Source organism: Buteo buteo, chromosome 13 (assembly GCF_964188355.1).
Source record: "Buteo buteo chromosome 13, bButBut1.hap1.1, whole genome shotgun sequence".
NCBI classification, from domain to species: Eukaryota; Metazoa; Chordata; class Aves; order Accipitriformes; family Accipitridae; genus Buteo; species Buteo buteo.
Window position 1 is genome coordinate 18,182,370 of NC_134183.1, and position 22,309 is coordinate 18,204,678.

At 47.9% G+C, this 22,309-nt stretch overlaps 1 protein-coding gene and 1 long non-coding RNA gene across 4 annotated transcripts in view; both read left to right on the top strand.

Annotated features, from left to right (window-relative positions):
• MXRA7 (matrix remodeling associated 7) overlaps positions 1 to 15,591 on the top strand; it is a 30,483-nt gene extending 14,892 nt beyond the window's left edge. The window contains exons 5-6 of one of the 3 annotated variants that reach the window (XM_075044933.1): positions 2,406 to 2,486; positions 9,667 to 11,422. In XM_075044933.1, coding sequence (XP_074901034.1) covers positions 2,406 to 2,439 — 34 coding nt within the window. In that variant the 3' untranslated portion in view covers positions 2,440 to 2,486; positions 9,667 to 11,422. Of the gene's footprint in view, positions 1 to 2,405; positions 2,487 to 9,666; positions 11,423 to 14,584 lie in introns of those variants that run through there. The other 2 variants (XM_075044931.1, XM_075044932.1) reach the window with 2 other exon arrangements.
• A 2,056-nt stretch (positions 15,592 to 17,647) lies between these two features.
• Positions 17,648 to 19,024, top strand: LOC142038947 (uncharacterized). Its single transcript, XR_012652749.1, has 2 exons — positions 17,648 to 17,782; positions 18,664 to 19,024. It is a non-coding gene; the product is annotated as an uncharacterized LOC142038947 (long non-coding RNA).
• The last annotated feature ends 3,285 nt before the right edge of the window (positions 19,025 to 22,309 follow it).

The window sequence follows — 22,309 nt, forward strand, 5'->3', positions numbered from 1 at the left end:
AAATAAAGTCATGCTGATTTAGGAGATGGAGACACTGTGGCCCTATATATCTTTGGAGCTGTTCCAGCTCCTTCTCTGGCTGCTTAGACCAAATTTTCAGCTGATGCAAACTGGTGTAGTTCCCCTGATCGCATTAGCAACACGTTGATTTACAGCTGTTGAGGACCTGATCTCTGGCTACTTCCCCTCCCTTTACCGTGTGGATGGTCTCCAAACTGAGGACATGGGCGTAGCTCAGAAATACTGGAGCAAAGTGAGTGTGGAGCTTTAGAGTTCGCTGTGATGGAGCTGAGACTGGAAATGTCCATACACAGGGCTGGCTCCTCAGCTGTTTGTGGTGGGGATTTGCCACGTAGTGGGCCTGACAGAGATGGACAATTATCCATCTCATACTTTTTGCTAAAGTTTTGTCTTGAGCCCTGCATGAAGAAAGGAAGAGCCTGTCCTGTTACCAAAAAAAAGCTTTCTAGCTCAAGATTTCCTATCCTATACAAGGGAAATCAACCCCAACCTTGCACCTCGAGCTGCAAAGCCCTATCCAAAGCCAGTCTGTGCTGTCAGTATGAAGTCTCTGCCCACATGCAGATGGAGTCCTTCAGCCCACAGGCATGCAGAGCCCGCGCTAAACCAGAGGTGTCAAACCCCACAGCCAAGGGCTTTGCCCTACAAGCAGGCTTTGTGGCAGGCTGCTCCCTAGCAGATGTGTGCAGCTCATACCCCTTCCCTCTTGGGTGAGCTGCAGGGAACTGCTTTCCCAGTGGTGGCTCACCAAGCCTGGGAGATGTTGTTCTCTCCATTGGTGTTCCAAGGGCTGTGGGACCCAATTCTCCACCCAGTGGTGTGCACCTCCTAGAATGATTTGGAGGAATTTGTCACACCTTGCCTGTGATGCTGTGGTCTAAGTACCACCACAACTGGCATGGTGTAAAGGCCTGACATGGACCAAGTGGAAACTTGAGGGCAGCAGGGAGGGCAAGGATGGAGGGACCGTACCCTGCCCCTGGGTCAGGCATGCTCCTGCTGGCAAGCCTTGCCTCAAGGCCCTTGGGCAACATCTCTGCATTGCCAGCAGCTGGGATGGCCAAGGTTTGTCTCCATGGCGGGAGCAGGGCATTGTGGTAGGCAGTGTAAATCCAGAGAGCTGCCCAAGGGCTGGTGCTGACACACGCTCACTCTGGTCCTCAGAAAAGCTCGGGTGGTGCATGGGGCTCTGGCAGGCTGGCTTCACTAGCCAAGCCTGCAGCCGTTCTTTCCACGTCAAACCCGACCTTCCCACCAAAAGATGTCTTCTCCTTCTCCCCTGGCTTCTGGGCTCCCAGTCATCTGGTCTTGGGCTTCATCTGCCTTATAGCACTGCCAGGGGCAAAGATCTGCAAGGGCTCTGTGCTCTGAGGTCAGCAACAGAAATGAGCTCCAGTTTCCTCTGGCACAGGGTTGATTCTGCATTGGTGGCATCAGGATAAATGTTGTTTGCTTTCTTCCTTTTGTTATATCTTTATTGTGCCTGAAGCCCCCAACCTGTGAAATGCTAAGCAGGTCTGTTAGTGACACTGTATTTTTCACTTGGGGAGGGTGGTGGTGGAATGAACTGAGTGACTGTGAGAGAAACCTGTGGGGCTCAATGAGAATTGCTTTTCAGGATCCTGCTAAGCACCAATGCAAAAATCTACCTGCAGCAGGCAAATTCAAACCCTTTGCACCAGCAGTTCTATCCAAACCAGCTCAGCAATTGCTGCTCAGGTTTTCGGGGCCAGGAGTCCTACAGGGCCTTAAGCTGGTTCCTCTGTGGCAAAAAATGCTCCTGCTGTCACCTGGGGACACTGAGGGGACGTTGCCTATGGACAGCAGTGGGATAGGGGTTTTGTACTCGGGACTGTAGAACAGGCTCCAGGGGGTGATGGACCTTCCCTGGGCAAGTGGGATCTCCCAGGCGTCGCTGCTCACATCCGTCTGGAGCTGTCCCAGGGCAGGACAGTGCACCTAGAACTGATGGATAGTGCCTGGGCACTGGGTCCCTTGGAGGCTCTCAGCAGCTTTCCACACTGAGGGCCATTGGCAGATGTGTTTTTCCTACTGCTCCTTTATTTTCTTCTCTTCCATATTTGTGTTGTTCATTTCTTTAAGGCAGCTTTGTGAATTTTTTTTGTCTTGCTTTGTTGCTGGCTTACCCCCCCCCCCGCCCCCGAATCTTCACTGCAGCATCAGCAGCTTTTCATTTCAGGCCTCGCGGGTGGTGTAAGGGGGCAGGGCTGCTGCCAGGTAAGCTCCCGGGTGAGCTGAGTGCAGCGGCTCAGCCCAGTCCTGCATCCTTCTCCCTTGGCAGTCCCGTCCCTCTCCCTGACTCCGTGCACCCTGACCGTGCTGCTGATCTGCTGTGACCCAGGTTTGCCACCTTTATGTTGCAGGATTGAGCTGACCTCTGATCTCACATCTCTGTAGCAAGTACCTTAGGTCCTCGGCCACAAACATTCTTGCAAATCTTTTTGGTAAGGACACACTATTTCTTAGAAGTAGTGGTACCACTGGTAACATCTGCTAATGTGGTTGTTTTGGTTTTTGGTGGTTTTTTTTTGCTTTTGGGTCTCATTTTCTGGGGGAGTGTTTGTTTCTGAGCTGCAGTTGACTGCCTGTCCCACCTCCCTCACCACCTCCCTCCCCTTCCCTCCTCATAACAGATTAATAAGTCCGCTCCCCTCTGCCTCCATCTTGCTTTCCATGAGTGCTCGGGGGGAATGGGGGCTCTCACGTTCGGATGCTCACCTCTTCCATCTTGGATGCCTGAAGTTGGACATCCCACAACCACTTCTGTTTACTGGTTTGGAAAATTAGGGCTGCTGAGTGAGTGGGTAGTTAGTCCTAAGGTGTGTTGCTGAAGCTGAGACAGGCTTAGTCTTTGATTTTAGCCCTGTAATTCCTCCAGTTTTCCCATGGACCAACAGGTTCCTGTGTGAAGCAGCTTGTAAGCAACCTCCCAAAAATGCAAGTGGGTCTCCCAGACCCCCTTGAGGCTACTTGTTGTGTTGATCACTAGTCCATGAGTCTTAATTTAGGGACTCCTAATTTTGGAGGTGCCATTGAAAGAATTATTTGCCTTTTCCAGCACCTTGTAAGCAACCTCCCAAAAATGCAAGTGGGCCTCCCAGACCCCCTTGAGGCTACTTGTTGTGTTGATCACTAGTCCGTAAGTCTTAATTTAGGGACCCCTAATTTTGGAGGTGCCACTGAAATAATTATTTGCTTTTTCCAGGAAGAGCTATAGGACTTCAGATAGGAGAGGACAGGCATGCAGTAGATCGGGTTATTTAACCAAAACCCCACTTCTGCTCTAACCTGCATCAATCCAGAAGTTGTGGTTGTCTTGCCTAGTATTCACTTGAGTCTTGTGGCTTCAAACTGGTGCTAAATCTGGACTAAAAGGGGAAGGAATGTGACCTTTACTGAGTGATGCAACTTCCTGCTTCTGGTTACTTCAGTCTTAAAAAAATAGAGGGACTGCTCAGTGAGGGAGGAGGACAGTAAATCTAGCTGGCAAATACATCTGCTCAGGTGGTGGTTGTGCTCGATCACACCTGGCGGGTCACCAGTACTTCTAGAACAGAAGCACTTAGCGTTTGCTCCCCTGGGGGAGAAAAATAGTCTGGGCAGGAAGGGGAAGAGTGGAGGGGAAGGATGCAGCCCTTAGTCAAGCCAGCACAGCGTATTTCCCAAATCCTTCTCTTCTGCACCTGAGGCTTTTGGCCATCTACTGCCAACTGTAGCTGCCATGGTGCAAAGCACTAGTTAAGGCTGAGAAATATGACTTGTAGCAGTGCAGCTTGCCCTGGTTCCGACAGGGTTGAGTTGTGTCAGCGTGAGACGCAGCCCACAAGGGCCGACTGTTAGGTGTTGCTGTCCTGGCTGGGCACCTTGTGCAGATGAGGAAGGGCTCCTCAGTGTGCCTTCAGGGCCTGGCTCGCATGGATAGATTGAAGTGGTCTCTGCCAGCTGCTCTTCAAACCTCCCTTGAGGTTGAAAGAGGTTAGTGGGGGTTTTTTGCAGTTCGAGACGAGTATGATCAGGACTCTGTTGAGCACTGACAGCTGCAGCAAGGCTCCAGACATAGTAAAAGAGAAAACAATCAGGAGAAATGACCCCCTTGGGTCTCTGCTTTCAGTTCTCTCTTTCCATGAGGCAGAGCAGGTCCCAGCCAAGTCTTGGTTGGCCTCGGTGATGCCAAGGGGTTGAGCTGTCTGTGCTCTGTCCTTGCTGCTCTTTGCTAGGTGTGTTGGCTGGAGAAAGGAGAGCAGATCCCATCTGATAGTCTGTGAAAAGGTTTCTCCTCTCTGTCCTCTCTCTTGTTTCTGGGATTTAGGAAGAGGTGAGGGTGGAGAGCCAGAAGCTGCCCCATGGGGCCTTAGCTAGGGCACCCTTGCAGACCCCTTGAGCAGGGTCTGCATGAATGGCACCGAACTGCTCAGACACGCTCTGCTGTTTGCAGGTGCACTCATGGATAGAGCAGGTGATCCCCCAGACCGCAGTCTAGTCTGTGTAAGACTGAGGAGAAGGTAGGGATGGCTGCCAAGTTTCCTTGGCTAATGGGCTCCGTTCCTGCAGCCAGGGGACCCGTTGTAGCAGCAGATTTTTCTCCTGCCTCTCAATCCTCTCCTCACATCTCCTGGCCAGCCACGGATGGGTTGAGGAGTAACTGCTTGAATCCAGGCTAGATTTAAGCCTAGGGCTCGACTGCAAGTTGGAATTCATGCAAGGGGAATTGGATGGCTGTAAGTCTCATGCTCAGTCCTTTTCTTGGTGGTAATTTAGCAATGGAAACCTGTCTCCTCCCCAGCTGGGTTCAGAGTACCTCTTGGTTACGAGGCACTGAATAAAACTGGGCTTGGACCCTGGAGTTTCAGCAAGGCAGGGTGCCCTGGATGGACACTGGCTGTAGGGAATGGCGGAGAGGAGAGACCTTTCCCTGCTCTGCCAGACATCCCAGACCAATGTGGGGATGCAGCTGTGGCTTGAGGGAGAACTGTGCTGAAGTCTGGTTTTGAATGAGACAATGCTTGTGGTGACAACTCTGGAGCACACAAGGGCAGGAAGCAGCTGCAGGGGTTTAATGACTGTGTTGACAGACCTTGACCTATTTTGAACATCTCCACTACTGGCCCTCCAAAAATAAGTGGGTGGGACTGGGCTGGGGGAGGTTGCATTTCGGGAGAGCTCTCCATCAGCATCTGTCCCTGTCCACCCCCTGCATTGCCATCACATATCCCTGGCTCGCTTGCTTGCTCCCCCCTCTGTATAGCATGGGATCTGGGCCTCTTTCTCCTCCCTTCTCTTTTGCTAATCTTCACCCCCTCAACCCAGTGGCTTTGCTGTCCTGTCCAGCATGGTGCTTCTTTTGGATGAGGGAAGCTGGTAAGTTTGGGCTTTCTTTGGGGTTTTATTATTTGTTTGCTTTTCATCTTCTGCAGCACGATAGTCGTCCTGGGCTGAGGGAGGAGGAGTAGCAGCAGGGGACTGCGAAGCCTAGGGCCATGGGATTCTTCAGGTCAGGCTGGCAACTGCTTCACTGCAGCCACCAGCCACGGGGATGGCACTGACCATGGGCAAGGCTGCTTCCAGCTGCAAAACACCCAGCGCGTGAGGCACATTTTCTTCCCACCTGCCTCTTGTAGGAAAGGGGTACTGTGTGTTTGGGGGTCCCTGCTGAGCTCCCCCTGCTCTGATGCTCCCTCCGTATGTGCCAGACTCCGCTTGTATGAGGAGGGAGTCTCCTGGTGGCCCAGTGCTGTTCCCTGCCTCCACCATATCCCCAGGGAAAATGTCCTCTGACCTCCAAGATGTCAGTGGACTTGAGCTCTGGCCCTATTTATAGAGCATCTGACTGAGTCATGAGTCCCCAGCAGCTTTAAAAACGGAGCAACTAGGATGCCTCCCTCAGAAACCCAGGGAAGGGGAGGCCAGGAAGCCTCTTCCCTGTCTCCTCCTCCTGTACTGGAGAGGAAACTTTTGCAAGCTCCCCCATAGCCTTTGCAGGGTGTGAGTCTCTGAGCCTGCTCTGGCATGAGATTTCAGATCAGACAGCAACTCTGCTTGAGCTCCTGGGTTTTTTCTTTTGGCTCAGGTCCTGAATTGTCCTAGCTTGTGGCTGCTGCTCTGCGTCTCCCTCACCCAACGCTCACAACTTGTCTTCATCTGCTTCTGCTTAATCCTGCGCGGCATGAGCAGCTTGCCGTTCTCTATCTGCTAACTCTCTGGGAGCCTGGCTCTGCCTCTCCTGCGGCTCCCCTGCGGCCAGGGGAGACCAAGGGCTGCGGGGAATCAGGGCATCACACCATGCTGGGTGTAGACTAGTAGACAGCGAGCTGGAGCACAAACACTGAGTGATGGAGGAAAGGGCAGGCTGGCCCGTCCATGGCTTTCCCTACTGCTGCGACGTTGGCCGCGGGTGTCAGGAGTGTTGCAAGGGGATGGGCACAGGGCTGAAGGAGGCGATTGTGGCCTCTTGGCTGAGCTGGCCAGGAGTTTGAGCCACCGTCCTGGCTGTGCTCTGGCCTTTTCAGCTGTTGCTGCTGTGGCTGGAAAACATGGGAGGCTTCTGCCTTGAAACAGCAGTGGGCAAAGTCTGCTCAGGGGGTGATGCAGTGTCTGACCCCACTGACTTCTTGCTGGCCCCTATCCTAAAGGCAATGGGACTTGTGCTCCCTGGTCCACGCAGGCTCCAGCAGTCTCAACTGCTTTCGTGGTGTTCCTGAGGAGCACTAGGTATTTCCAAAGGTTGAGTGCACCTTTCAACTTTTCTGTCCCGCTGGAGGAATTTCAGATTTCTGTTGATAGAAGCTCCCTTTGGTACCTCTCACTCTCCCGCTCTTCTCTTTTCTAAGTACTGACTGTCTGTCCCTGTTCTGCATTTAAGTTCTCTCTTTCTGTGTTTTACCTGTCGGCTGAAGCAACTGGCCCACACTTTTAGGACCACTGGGAAAGCTTAGATTTATTATGTCATTCTACATATTTTTCCTGCAATACCCCGATCCTGGACAAGACTGGGTTATGGTCGCTACCAGAAATGACATGGTAGCTGTCCCCATGGTAAAGAAATGGGAAGCGGTGGTGGGACCATCCCCAGCAGTGAGAACTGCCTGGGGAGAGCTTGACCACTCATTGCTGGATCTGCCCAGGGCTTTTTTTCACTGCTCTTGATCCTCAAGGGTCAATCCTAGCCAGTCTGGAGCCAGATTGCCATCTGCCCTCCTTGCCAGGATTTCAGATCAGAGGACTGATGGTCCCGACAAGCCGAGCACCTTACCTCTCTGCCAGGGGAAGGAGCTGGGAATGCTCCATGCTTCTGAAAATCAGCTTTCTGAATGAAACTATTCCTGAAAAGGGCACAAGCAATTACCAGAGGTGGTTACAGCAAGATGCTCTGCGATCTCCTTAGAGTGGGTCAGAACTCCTTTGGAAAGCTATAGTCTATGGATGGGCTACAGGATTTCCTGACCTGTTGCGGATTTTGCACACATGAGGGATAAATGCAGATGGGAATGCCACCAGCCCACCCCCTCTGTCAGTGCTGGGATGCTGTCTGCTCTCAAAGGCAAGAGGCCTTGTGCCAATGCCATGGCTGAGTTGGATTGAGGGGAATGCTTGAAGCCACCAGAAGGACACCCAGTTTCTCCTGAAGCGTGGTCTTTTGAGACCTTCAGTACCTGAGCCTCCCTCATAATCCAGGACCCACTCTTGTCTGAGCTCCTTGTTCTCTAGCTGTTCCTTGCACAGAAGCATGTCCAGGTGACAAATTGTACGATTCACTGATGTGGCCCTCAGCTTGGGCCAGAGCAGAGATATTTGGATAATCTGTATCTGAAGAAAGGATATGGGCTTCCAGCAAAAGAAGACCCTAACCTGGTTTGACTGATGTGCTGCTGGGGGAAAGCATGCTGATCAGGTGGATTTCATCATCCAAGGTGAATGGAAAGGAGGGAAGAGCCAAAGATAAGCAGTGGTTCAAAGCTCTCAGCCTCCATACCAAGCTAATTAAGTCTTTCAGGCTCCGTGGCAGCAGTGCCAGAGCTTCTCAGCCTGGGGGTTTATATGGCCCTGATGTCCCCAGTGATGGACTGCCTTATGCTCTTTAGTCTAATCCCCCTCACAGCTTGCTCCAGGAGCAGAAAGGGGTATCCCTGCTGTGCAGATGGGGAATTTATGGCTCTGACGGACATCCTCTATTAAGTTCGTGCTTGGTTTAAGATCATCTCACCCCAGCTGTCGGCCCTGTCCAGGAGGTGAGTATCCCTGTGAGGGGCTGCAGGCTGCAACTGAGCCTCCTCCACCCTCCCTGATGTCCTCCATCCCTCCCTGCTCCAACTGCAGCATGCTGGAGCGGACCTCTCCTTCTGGGCCCCCGTGGCAACAAGCTTATGCCCTCACGCGTGAAATCTGATTATGCTTGCGTGACTTGAGCAGGATGATCCGATCCTCAGTGCTGCGAATCCCGCAGAGCGATTATCCACTCCGGAGAATTTCCTTTCTTTGTCCTAATGGGCCGGCCACTGAGCCTCTGCAGTGTTGCTTGAGGTCCCACGTGATGCTTCACCCTGCATCTCCCATCTGGGATCCGGGTCGCTGGCTGCACTTATGAGGCTGCTGGAGAAGGCAACCTTTTGCAGAAGAGTGAGGAAGAAATGAGGCTGTAACTTGCCTTCATGCTGTGGCTGGCAGGAGTAAGGGACTTTCAAATGGGGTTCAGATGTTACCTGTGAACAGTGAACCCTCTTGAATCCAGGATGAATTAGGCTGGGGTGCATCTGTGAGTGTTTGTAAGTACCCAGGCAATGTGTCTTGTAGCTTCCCTTTACCACAGTGGAGGTCTCTGTGTCCATGGGCAGCTGCCAAGCCTACTGTCAGGTGTTTCCCAGCGTGGATGGTTGGGCCATGAGAAATGCTGGGGCAGTAAAGGCAGAGTGTCTGAAAGGTTCAGACTGAGAACAAGGGAACACATTATTTTTTTTTAGCCCTGGCTCTGCTAACAACATGCTGCAAGACCTCAGGGAGTGCCTGGATGTCCCCACTATAAAACACATCTCGCTCTCCTTCCCTGGGACATTGGGAGAGCTTCCCATCAAAAGGAAGCCTTGTGACCTGCAGAGAGTCTTGGGGGTTTTGCCTTCTTCCTTTGAAGAGACACAGCTGCAGGAGGACTGAGAAAGGTCGACCTGTTCAGGCACACTGCCCTGTGAAACCAGTACTCATTCCCGGCTCATCTGGCTTCAGGTGAAAAGAGGGATCTGGGCTGGACAAGGGTGCCAGCAGCCCAGGGAGGCTCTGCGCAGGACAGTGAGGTGGTAACCCCTGGAGCTAATGAAGGCTTCCAATTAGGTGGGCTTCAGCTCTCATCAGTAGGTCAGAAAGGTTGTAACTTAGACTGGTGCCAGGCAAAACGATTTACGCTTCTGATTGGGTTTCGACTATCCTGCTGCAGTTGATGAAGCAAAGTGCCTCCTCCTTAGAGGCACAAGGTGTGCCAACAGTGGCTTGTTCTGCCCTGAGGTGGGAAGTTGCTTTGCCTTCCCCCCCGACACATACTGAGTTTTCCCCCTGCTCGTTTATGTGAATGATAATGAACCAACCTGAGGGGTGAAATGACTGAAATGATTTCTCTTCTCTCCCTGTTTCTCTTTGCAGAACTGAAGACTATATGAAGTTGTCCCTAGCCTCCTCCTAAAGGCATCCCTTGGCATCTTTAAAGGCTTGAGAGAAATACCAAAACCAACCAAACACACCCATAAGAGAAATCCATAAACCCTCAAAACTTGGGATCCCCTCTTGGTCTGAAGTTGAGTTCTTCAAAAACTCCTGTGGTGTCAAGTTTGAGGAGATCCTGTTGTGTGGCTCCATGGACTGGGGCTGGGCCCAAGCAGTGACTTGAGTTGTGTTTGGGGGGCTGGGATGAACCTTCGTCCCTCTCCCCCAAACAGAACCCAAATTGGACACTAAATATGCAGCGAGTCTATTAGTTGTGTTCATTACCATGTATTAGGCCTGACATGAAATCTGTGTTGTTCCTTTATTGGGGTGAGCGAACCATAGCTCCTCTCCCAGACCAGCCTGGACCTTATACCAGACTATGTTGCTTCCTGGGACCAAACTCCTCTTTATTGTTGGAGGGTGGGAACTGCCTATGATTTCAAATGTTGTATAACACTGCTTTATTCTGAGGGGTGGAGGGATAAAGTGGGGTCCAAGTGAGGGATGGCAGATGGTAGCTGGACTGACTCAAATCTTGCTTCTGTAGTTATTTTAGCAGAGAGCTGATTCTGTAGGTAGACAGAAGACTCTAGAAGTGATGAAGATTGATAGTTTAGCTGTTCTGCTTGTGGTGGAGGTTTAGGAGACCACACTTTGGCTGCTGTTAATATCTGGATTCTCACTTTTCCCTACTCCAGTTCCCAAGAGGAGAGACCCAAGGAGGTAGCTATGGCATCAGGGGTTCCCTTTGGCTCAGGATGAGATAGTGGGAGTCCTGGAAGAGACACTGTCCCCATTCCTCTGCCCGCTTGCTGTTCCAGTGTCCTCTTCTCTTGCTAGCCCTGTGGCTTGTCTACTGGAGCCAGAGCTCAGCATTGCTCCTCAGCTCTCTCACATATAGAAGATGAATTTGGCTGGGCACATATACCTGCTTCAGACATAGCAGGTTTTAAATCAAACCCAGCTGGTTTGCAAGAGTGAGAAGAGGGTCCCAGTTCTCTAGCAATGTTGTAGAAATATCAGGCTGGGTGGGGATGTGTCCTTCAAAGTTTCTCTTTCACTGCCGGACAACTGCCTCTTGGCTAACGCTGCAAACATATCGGAAACCCAACAGGCTGCTTTTTTTTTTTTTTTTCCCTTTTTAATTCCTATGCAGACAATACTTGAAACCTTGTACACAGTTGTCCTTTCCAGCGCCTGGGGTTGGCAAACTCTTAATAAAAGGGCTCATTTAAAGAACAGCAGGAGGCTTCAGCTTTAGAAGAGGCTGGGCTGCCCCTTCCCAGCCGACAACTGCAAGCGTGTTCAGTGGTTTGCATATGAATTTAGGCACATCTGGATCCTCTGCTTCAACATCCCGCTGGTACAGCTGCTGTGTCCCCTTGGTGCTGGCTGGCTGACTCTGTGTCCCGAGCACCCAACTATGCAAAGAATGCCTTATATACATTGTGTTTAAGTTACATGGCAATATGTACATCGAGCAAAGTCTATAGTTGAGTCCAGATTTTTGCTAGTGGCAGCGAGTCAAACGATTTCTTCAACTCAAATGGCTGTCTGGGTATTTTTTACTTTTGTTTGTTTTGTTTGTTTGTTTTGTATCTGATGGTGGCTCTTATACAAAGGACTGTAATTCTAGTGGCTTGAATCTGTAAAAATTGCCTTTGTTTGGTCCAATAAACCTTTGAATAGTTTATTTGGTTTGTGCTTGTTCTCCCTGCCTCCAGCAGCTTGTAACTTCTTTCTCAAGAGATTTGTGTTGAAAATCTGGATTTTAGGTTAGAGGTACATTCTGCCCTCCTATGCTTTTTACCCCATAAATGATTCCACTGGCGGCTTTAACAGTAGAGTCAGACCAGTGGTGAACGTCAGGGATTTTCCCTTATTTCTGCTGGAGCAATGCAGTGTTGCAGCAGGATCCTGGTCTTGTTTGGCTGCAGAACAATTAGCAATGTTCCCAAGGCAGAGCTCTGCCCAGGATTTCAGCTGGTGTGAACATGGGTGCCTAGCAGTTCCTGAAACGGAGATCACCTTTAACATACCTATGGCTCACTGCCCCAAACCTCCATTAATTGTAGAAGTCTTGGACTGAAATGTCTAAAAAGAGCCTAAGGGAGTTAAGTATGCAAATTCAATTGCCTATCAAGAAGAATTAGACTGCTTTGAAAATCCTTAATTCATCTATTTTGTCAGGAATAAGTAAAATCCTGTTTGACATCCTAAATCCAAGTAGTTTTGAGGACAACACTTGTGGGAAGAGAGAATGATTTTACTTGTGAATGGGGTAGGTTTGATTCAAAATCAACAACAACAAAAAAAACAAACCCCAAGCTGGAGCACTACAAAGTTGATTTGCAAGGTCACCTTTGATAGGAGAAGCTCCTTTTTGAAATCAGTTTCATGTTTTTGATGCCTTACTCTTCCTTCCCAGGCTCTTTTCTCTCTTTACCTTTGTTTTGCTCTCCCTTTGTTGTAGATGATGTAGCACAGAGAATTAACAGCAGTAACAGCTCTTTTTTATTTCTGTTTTTCAAACACACAGTCGTGATATTTAAAGTTGAGGGGAGAGCCAAAATGCATTAATGTCGTGCTTAAAAAAATTGAGTGAATGTTTTCTGTGATCTTGATTTTGGAGGTTTAGAGGCAAGGAAATGGGCCTTTGGGGAGGTTTCAGCAGTGTTAATGTCTGTGAAATAACGAGCGAGGGATGCAGACCTGTGTGGAGCACTCCCAGCTGGCATGCATTTCAGACACGTGAGGCAAAGCTGTGTATTGAATTTCTCCACACCAGACTGGAGACATGCCCTCTGGTGCCCAGCAGTGATCTAAAATAAAATATTGATCACTAATGACCATGCTTCCCTTCCTCTTGTCTGGAAAGGGCAGTTGGATGCTATTCATGTGAGCACAAAAAATTACAGAAGAGACAGACAAATCCAGGCGCTTGACAGCCTACAGCCAGAGGTTTCGTAACCAGAAGATCCCACATCATTATCAGAATATGTTTGGCCTTAGGACAATTGTATTTTAATTGCAATAGAAAAGAATTGGCAAATGACCTTTCTTTTGCCAGGATCTGTTTTTTTCCTGCCCTGCCTGCTGCAATGGTGCTGGGAGGACAGCCTGCTGTTCCTGCTTCTGCTGGGGCTTAGTCCAGGAGAGAGGAAAATGCAGAGCCCCACTCCGCAGAAGCTCAGCACGTGAAGGCTCCTCTGCTCATTCCTGACTGTCTCATGCCATTGATCTTGTTCGTGGTGTGGTTGCTTCTGATGTGTTGATGCTGCCCTCTCTTCTTTCAAGCAAAGATTGTGTCCTCATTTTGCCTGTCAATAGGTATTTCTGTCCCTCCTGTTAGTGGAACAACGAATAGCTTGTCCACACAGGACTTGCAGGAAGACTACTCCAGGTTAAATAATGGCCTGCATTTAAATGGATTAATTACAGTGTATTAAAGTCCTATGTGGAAAGCTGGCTGTGATGGAGACAAAGGACTCTTGACAGGGTGACCATGTGGAAGTAAAAGCCAGAGTCTGTCTTTCTAGCCCACAGGAGGTCTAAAGAAGCTAAACAAGCAGGAGGAGCTGGGATTGCGGCAGATCTGTGCTCTGAGCTGCTAAGTTATCACTGAATTCCAGCCCCACAGTCATGTAAGGGCAAAATGAGGCTTGAAGTATTAGAAACTGCTTCTCCCTTGTTACAGCCATAAAGCACCACAACCTCATTGGTTCTTTTAATCTTACACAGAAGAGTCAGAAATGAGGTGTGCTAGGCAATATTGCAGTCTGACCCCAATCAGGTAGAGTCCAGCAGTGAGAACGTACCAGCCCACAACCAGCTCTGACTGGAGCCAAGGTGCACATTCATTTTGCCCTAAAAGAAGATTTGTAGACTGTTGCATCAGTTCATGAGCTACCTGCGAAAAAGTGACACTCCTGTGCTGCCCACCCTTCTGTATCCCTGAGTGATGATCAGTAGATGTATGACCAATATAAGCCCTCCTATAAAGTTTCCTCAAATAAAGCCCTGTGACAGATACAAATCTTTGTGCTGCAGGACATACAGCAATGGTTAACTGCTTCAGGTTACGGAAAAATCAGGATATCTTCTGTTATGGGGAGAAGGGAGTTAATCATCTACTACAGGACTTTCTAGGGATGGAAATCTGAGCTAGATGGTCCACTGGTCAGTCTCTGCCCACGCAGGGATCATCTTGTTGCTGGACTGGCTACATGAGTCCATAGCACCATTTGACACTGGTAGATGAACTCTCAAATCAAAGCAAATTTCTGTCTGTGATCTTATCTTCCAGTGGCTGATTAAAGTCATGTCCACACTGGAAGGTAGTCTGGTCTCTAGTTTTCAGGAAGGTAGTCTGGTCTCTAGTTTTCAGGTAGGGTACACATTAAAAATTTAATAGCTATTCCTGAATTTCTCTGTATCTACATACTCTTATTACAGAATGAAAGGACACTGTGCTGATGACGCTTAATCCAGTTTCATGATAGAGTCTGCTAAAGTGGGACATGTTGGTCTTATGAAATTCCACATGTCGAGTTATCTTGAAACTTTGAGTATAGATAAGCCCTAAGGAACCCCAAAGGTAGTGTTACAGCAGTCTGTTTTAACTCCATATTTAAAGAACTGCAGAGAGATGTGCGGGATGATTGGATAGATGGGAAGGTGGAGGAAGGAGAACCAGAGGCTCTCTCTTTCTTATCTCCCATGGGCAGATTTCCTGCAGCCAGTAAGGCTTGTAAAATGACCTGCTTTTGGCTTTGTGTTTCATTTGACCATGGTGTTCTTGCTCAAAGTGCCTTCTGGGGACTGGCTATTCCTACTTCTCCTTTTTTTTTGACAGGGTTCAGAGAGAGCAGCTGGCTGCCATCTTCAGGCTCATGAAGGAAAAAAGTGACACATTTGGAGAGATGTCTGAAGGAGACATGAAGGAGCAGCTTAGACTGTATGATATATAACCTTGCAGCCAGTGGAGACTATGCCCAAAAGTCATCTTGGCCCTTATTATGCAGGACACTGGAGGCTGTAGTACTATAAACCTGTTTTGGTAGTTATTTTGCAGTTCCAGTTTGTTTTGCAAATGCCTGTGATATGTATTTCAAAAAACTTGTCATTTCTCACCCTTTTATTGTTTTTCCTTGAAAAGCTATTATCATATTTTCATCTCATACAGAGATTTTTACCTCTTTCTGTCTGGGTCACATGTCTCAGTCATACAAAGCAGTTAAACTCGCAATTTTTTTCTGGCCATGCTTTATAAAAACAAACTTTCAAACCTAGTCTTTATCAGTTTGATATCTGAAGAAAGCCAAAGATGATAGATATAAAATGGATGAAAATAATAGAATCATAGAATAACTCAGGTTGGAAGGGACCTAAGGAGGTCTGTAGTCCAACCTCCTGCTCAAAGCAGCATCAGCTATGCGACCAAGCCAGGTTACTCAGGGCTTTATCCTGTTGGCTCTTGAAAACCTCCAAAGATGGAGACTGCACAACCTCTCTTGGCAGAGAGGCTTCCGATCCTATGGTTAGAAAATGAATAGCCAAAGGCGAGTCATTAGTGCTTCGATTAGGGGTGAGTTGCCATTCTCATCTCCTTGGAAGGAACACTTCATCCTCCTTCATGCTGGCTTTTTGAAACAAATCCAAGTTGGTTCTGGCTGACCTCGTTGAGCTCATCTTCATGCCTGAGAAAACAGCACCTAACTTCAACCTGGAAACACAAACATCTCTTCGCCTCTTGGCACTGGTAAAAGTAGTACAAAAAGGTGGCTGGCTTTTTTACAAGGATGATTGTGTCCAACTCATATCCTGTTCTCCTAATATAAAAATGATGTGAGAAACTACATACTTAGGAAATCTCTGTGAATTTATGAAGTATTTTGAACAGTCTTGACCAACCCTTGGTGGTTTGGATAAAGTAAATCAATGAGCATTCCTAATTTTAACTGAATGTCTTCTGGTGTACTTATCTCTCCTACGAAATCCTGTTAAATACTTTATTATCAGGAAGGATTTTCTCAGTTTTAATACCTGCTGACAGAGGGAGGCAACATTTTCTGACCCAGTTTTAGGGAATGATCTCTTACAAGATTAGGTTTGCTTTATTTTGTGTAATTCTTTGGAGTCTGGGAAACCAAATCTCACATTATCTGGTCACTGTTTCCCACTACAGTTTATTGTATAACTCTGTACTGTTTGACTTTTAAGAATCATTTAATCTTCTAATTGTTTTCACTTAGGTGAAGGCATATTTATTATGAGATCAAGGTGGTTTTACTACCAGTCATGACTTAATCTAAATTTAATGTCTGAAAAGTACCTCTTTTTATTCAACATGAAGGAATTAAGTGGGAAAAGGAGTCTTATGATGTGAAACATCGTGCTAGCCTGCCATGTCCCCAGGCCACAATTTCCTTTGTCAAGCTGTATAAAGGAAGAAATGTAGAAAATTTGTATATGGGACTTCTCCCTAGTTCAAAACTGAAAGCAGGATCTTTTCCAAAGCTCTTTGTGAAAGCAAGCAAAGGCGAGTTAAGGTTTAGTTGATTTTTAGTCTTTGTCTTGTAGACTTTACAGTTTATTTCCAAAATATATTTATATTTCTTTTTTTACGTTTGGGCCTTCTCTGAATAGGAACATTTCTGGGGGAAAAAAAAAAATCCTCAAACTCCTCAGCTTCACATTATGCCAGCAATGATAATGCTGAATAAGGCAGAGCAGCTGGCATGAAACCTGTCCTGCCCATACCAACTCCAAGCAGTGTCACCAAAATGTTAAGATGCTGTTGAAGACAGGACAGTCATTTACTAGGCCCAAATTTAAGGAAGAAATGAAGCTAAGTAAAAAGGCCTCTGACCAAGACATGAAACAAAGGGATATCTAGATGGTAAAACCCATGGGTTTGAAACGGAACATTTCCTCTGCATGCTGTTGCAAGGCTGCAATAAAGAGGAGCCCACTGGACACGTCTGTGTGCGTCTGTGGACGGCAGCGGGGAGGTGGCGTTCAGAGGCCGCCTTCGAGGCCGCTGGGACCTGCAGCCATGGGGTACGTCCCATCTTGGCTTGGCCAGCTTCGAATTTCCTTTTCCCTCTGGGCTTATCAATATTTATACAGGAAATTTCACCAGTTGCTACGGCAGGATCTCCCCTTCTGGGTACTGTCATTAAGTTACACTGGCCGCTTTTCCTCAGCCTCATGCAGGGCTGTACGGTACAAAAGTGGCCGTATGAACGCACTGCCAGTAGCGCGGCAGGGGGGTTACACCGTGAGAGCCACTGGGGAAACGTTTCACCCCTTTGACAAGCTCTGGGGCTGCAAACACGGGCGGGAGGATCCCGAAGCAGCGCTGGCGCTGAGAGGCCTCTCACAGCCCTTCATAACGCGGAGGCCCGGACTCCTGTGAGCCCCAGTCGCGGGGATGTCCGCCCCCCCCCCCCCGCCGCCGGGAGCCGCTCCTGCCCACGCCTGTCGCCGACGCTTCGAGAAGGTGACCGGGACACCAGGGGACCGCGGTCCGGGCGCGGCGGGTCCCCGGGGCAGGGCCCGTCGAGGGGGGCCCGCTGCTATGGCAACCAGCCCCGGGCCGCTCGACATTGGACACACGTGTCCCCATTTGGCACCCGTACGGCAACGCGGAACGGGACTGGCTTGTCCCTAGCCGGCCCCCGTAACCCGCCACGACCGAGGGGGGGGGGGGCAGACTGAGGAGACGTCGAAACCGCCGTTATCGTGCAGTGCGCATGCGCACGGCGCTGGCGTCACGCGCCACGAGTGACGTCGCACGGCTGCCTGCCAGAGGCGGGGCCGAGCGCGCATGCGCGGGGCGGGGCCGCTCCCCTCAGTAAGATGGCGGCGGTCGCGGGTGGGCCTGAGGGCTGCCGCCGGCGGGACGCGGTCGGTGTGGTGTTCGGCCGAGAGGCTGAGGGCTGCCTCTGCGATGGGGAGGCTCTCAGGAGCCTCCTGGGAATGTCTGGCCGGCGGGTGTGCGGCAGCGTCCCCGGCCGCTCAGAGAGGGCCCTTTCGGTGCCTGTGAGGTGTGGCTGCCGTGGGGGGGAGGCAGGGGGGCTAGACTTTACTTGCCAGCCGACAGGCAGCACGCCGGGCTCCGGCTTTGTAAGGCATCCAAGTTAACCCACGTGTGCACTGGTAGTTTTCACCGGGTGTTTAACCTGGCCCAGGGTCCACTGAAGTCGTCAGGACATTCGTTTCAGTGGGTTTGGAGTGGGAATGCAGTGAGATAAGTCGAAGTGAGCGTGGTTTAAGCTGTTCTTTAGTAAATCCATGTTTGGTGATGGTCTTGGGGTCTGCCTGGGCAGGCACCTTGAGAAATGAATCTATCCTTCTAAAAGTGCCCAAAGCAATGTAAAGTGTGTGCAGCTACCCTCACTTGCATGCTTGGCAAGAACGGTTCATCCTAGGTCTTTGCCAAGATACTTCCTGGCCACGTTTTTTCTGATGCTCTTATTTCTGTGTGTTCCTGACATCCCACTAAGCATGCTTTAGTGTAATCTAGTGTTATGACTCTTCATCCTGCAGATAAGGAACAGATCGTGTTGTCTTGATCTGATCTTGGGTAGAGCAGAGAATGACAGCATTTTGTTCTGCATCTTCAGTGTTCTTTGATGTTTCTAATTTCTCATTCAAGCTCAGGCAGTCTTAATTGATAGCATACTTCCATGCATTCTGTGTGCTATGTCTAAATATTTTGATGGTTGTAATATTTCGTGCCAGCCATGGAAACATTTGCTGCTAGGTGACTGTAAAAGTGAGATTTGGTAAATAATTATTAGAAATCTTATACTAACACTATGATTGAAACAATAGACAAAAGTATAGCCAAGCAATTAACTAGTAGAGGTAGTTGCTCGTAAGTTTTGCAGTTCTTTGCTCTTATGACTAGATGTTCCTGTACACTAGATAAGAACAATGTTGAAACTGACCACATGTGATTGAAACTGCGTTAAGCTTCAAGATCAAAGAACAAGGGACAAGAATAAAGACTTCAAGAACAGCCAACAAGAACTTCAAATGGGTCGGTGGTTGGAAAAGCAGCCCTTCAACTCAAATGGATCCTTCATTGCGCATGATTGGATGTAGGCAGTACTATAATAATCAGTTATAATCATTTTTATGTATATGTATACTAATCTGATTAATATGCAATTAGTTATTCTATATAACCTGTTTGTGCTAAAGCTGTGGCATGCATGCTAGGTGGAACTATCTATCCCCCGTGCATCCAGCACTGCAATAAAGAATGCCTGCTTTCTAAAACTCCGGAACGAGTCTTAGAGAGTTTCTTCGACCGGCTTTTCGGTATCATTAGGCACCAAGCAGATCCAGGTTTAAAAAAAATCTGGAATTATTTAGTTAAGGAGCTTTAAGTGGGAGAGATGAAGGCAGGGGAAAGCAAAAGCAGAATTCCTTTCCTCTGGCTCTGTAGGTAGCTTTGATAGGAAGTTCAGGTTTGGAGACTTTATTTACAGATCACTTAAATGAGCTTTTTTGCATAGGTTGCCTCTGGCATTGGTAAGCCTTACACTCTGTGATACAATAGCATCTGCTTTGCACTGTAGAGCTGGTGTACGGCTGTCTTGGCCCAGTGCATTAGCAGTGTAGATGAAGTAGGTGGCTGTTCCAACAGTATGAGGAATTGTGCTAGTGAACTTGTCAAGTGTATCTGATAGCAAAGAGGTGGGTTTCCACTGTCCTTTCCTTTGAAGGAAGTGGGAATAGTTATAGACGGGAAAGAGTGTGGCCCCATGCCCACTATAAATCCTCTGCTTTTTGCACCTACAAGGTTATTTTCCATCTTACATTCCTTCTGTGCTGCTCAGGGGAGTTACAAGATTTTTTGCGAACTATGTCAAATATTTTTAATAAATTCCTCAGGGGCATTTCTCAGAATGAACCAAAGGCAAAAGTCCTCATTAATATCCACCAGAGGAGAACAAGTATGGGTTTCCAGACCAGCTTTGGAGTTACTATAAAACCAAAACCACCCCACTCCTTCCAGCCCCACCCCTCACAGTCCCTTATGTCTCTCAATCACTGTATCCATGCTACATGCATTTGACAGGGAATTAAATCCACAGTCTCTGAATTTATAATAGACTGGGTTTATTCCCATAAGAATGGTGGGACAAAGTTCAAAAAACATGTTGTAGATAACAATCCATTTTAGAGAATGTAATTTCCTCTGGGGAGTGAAATAACTAGTTCTAAAACTTGCAGTAACTGATGGCTATAGGGAATTTGTGTAGTAATCAAATAGTGAACATGTGGCATAAACATCTCCTGTTTTAAGAAGGCAGCTTCACCTTTATAACCATCCACGCTTTTGTTGGTGAATCACGTTTTGGTGTAATATGAGGACTGTATGAAAAGGGCCAAAGAGACATATCTCCGTAAACCCCTTGATATTGTAGTCTTTTCTACTTGCATTTCTCTGGAAGTTGTCTGACCAACATAACCTCAGAGGTGGTGGAAAATGTACAGTGGTATCTGCTACCTTCTGTTTTTAGCAAGGGAATGGTATTTTGTTTTATTCTCCTTTCTCCATAATATGACTAGAGCTTTTCTCACAAAGGTGTGCTTTTATTGGGATTTTGACATGTTCCAGGAATGTGATCTTTCTTGTGAGTCCTCTCTAAATGTCCAGTGAAGCAGCAGAGATGCTGATCTGTGAGTACATGTTCAGACTGAGTTATGGAAGCAGCACTAGATGGTAAAAATTCCTGAAGATAAGCTCAGGAGATGAGGATGGAATTGAATCTGGCTTTCTGCTAGGATGGGAACAGAGGAAAACATGGAAGTCCTTGTGACTTTTTTAAAAATTTGAATAGATTTATTGCACATCAAACACATCGGATCTCTGGATCCCAGCCATCAGCTCTGTAATAGCTGTGCGACACTCCTTTCTCTAAAGGGGAAAATCTCTTGTCTGAAATGCTTTCTTAATTCCCAAAGTAGGTCAGGAATGCAGTCATTGAGATAAGTATGTGTAGTGAGTGAGTCATGGTGTGATCAGCTGCTGGGAATGCTGTGTAGTGCTTGCATTTGTTAACTGCTAAATTGCATTGAGAACAATAAACTAACAAAGAGGAGGTATTACATAGTTTGTTTCATCTTCATTTGTCTCAGAGAAAGGGGATAATTGATTTTGTTTTCCGTGAAAGGATAGTGTCAAACCTACTGTGGGGACTGTGACTGTTTTCAAGCATTAAGCCAAATTGTTAGGGATGCTGCTATAGAAAGAGATGAAACAGCCAACCGACCTAGTCCGGGGGAATCATAAGCAGTCTCAACACATCTCCAAAATTGGCAGTGCAAACTGGGCCAAACGTGGCAGGGGAGGTTGCGTGCCTTATCCATGTGGTCACATGTGGACTTGCTGCAGCACATCTGGCTGTGAAGTTGTTCCCAGTGGTAAAATCCAAGGGTGAGGTATGACGAGTCCTTACCTCTATTGGGGTCAATTTTTCCTCCTCTGCAGTGGTTAAGAGATTCCAGCCCTGGTGCAAGGGAAGGTAACACTGGGAGAGATATGGTGCTGTGTAATTTCCTGCTGGCAGAGCTGCCTGGTAGTAGAAAGTGTGGTTCTTCTTGGAGCTATTTTTTACCTCTCTCCTGAAATGGCTCACATCTTCTTAACCAAGGCTAATGTAAATGCAGCCCTAAAATGCTCACAGTTGGAAGCAAGTTTAAAATGTAGGTAAACGTGAGGTGGTAGGAGAGGAAAAGTGAGTACCGTTTATCCGCTGGATGGTGCTGTTGTTTTATACAAACAGCAGAGGGGTCCTGTGTTGCTGTGGCTGAAGACTTCAAGTACTGGTTTGCTTCAGAGAGAATTAAGGATATGCACAGTCCCTTTCTCCTTAGCGAATCTCTCACAAATCCTGCATGTTGTGATCCGCCTGTTACCCAGCATTCCTGAGACTCGCTAAACTTAGCTAATGACTACAGGTGGGAAAACTCCTATTTTCTGAGCAATTCCTCTTGATCAGGACCAGAATTTTTCTAAAAAATCTCATTTAAAACTTCCCCCAATCCCCCAGCCCCCAAGAGTTAAGCTTTGTTTCACCTGTGGGATGAGTATTTGTTGGCTCAGTCAAGTGCAGTAAGCTAGCTAGGAGTCGCTGGAGGAAAAGGTTGTTTCCAGCGTCTGGTTATACTTCGTTGTAGGGGAAGAGAAGACACATTCTTCTGATGAAACTGCCTTTCCAGAGGCCAAGACTTGAGTTTGAATTTTGTTTGCTTGCCATAGCATCAGCTAACATAACATCAGATAAGATCTGAAATAGGTATTTGCTACTTACGTGACATTGTTCTAATGTTCTTGTAACTTTTTATTGTATTCTTTTATAACTCTCTCTTAAAGATGTAACTGCTATCCTTAAGAAGGAGAGGACTTTGTGGATCATTGCCTCTGTAATTTGTGTTCCTTGTAAACACTGTTACAGCCTTTTATTGGAAAGGAAACAAAGAATAGTAGCCCATGTGATGTGAGAAATTGTTTTGCAAGCTCTGCCTACAACTCAGTTGTTGGAATTCTGCTACTAAT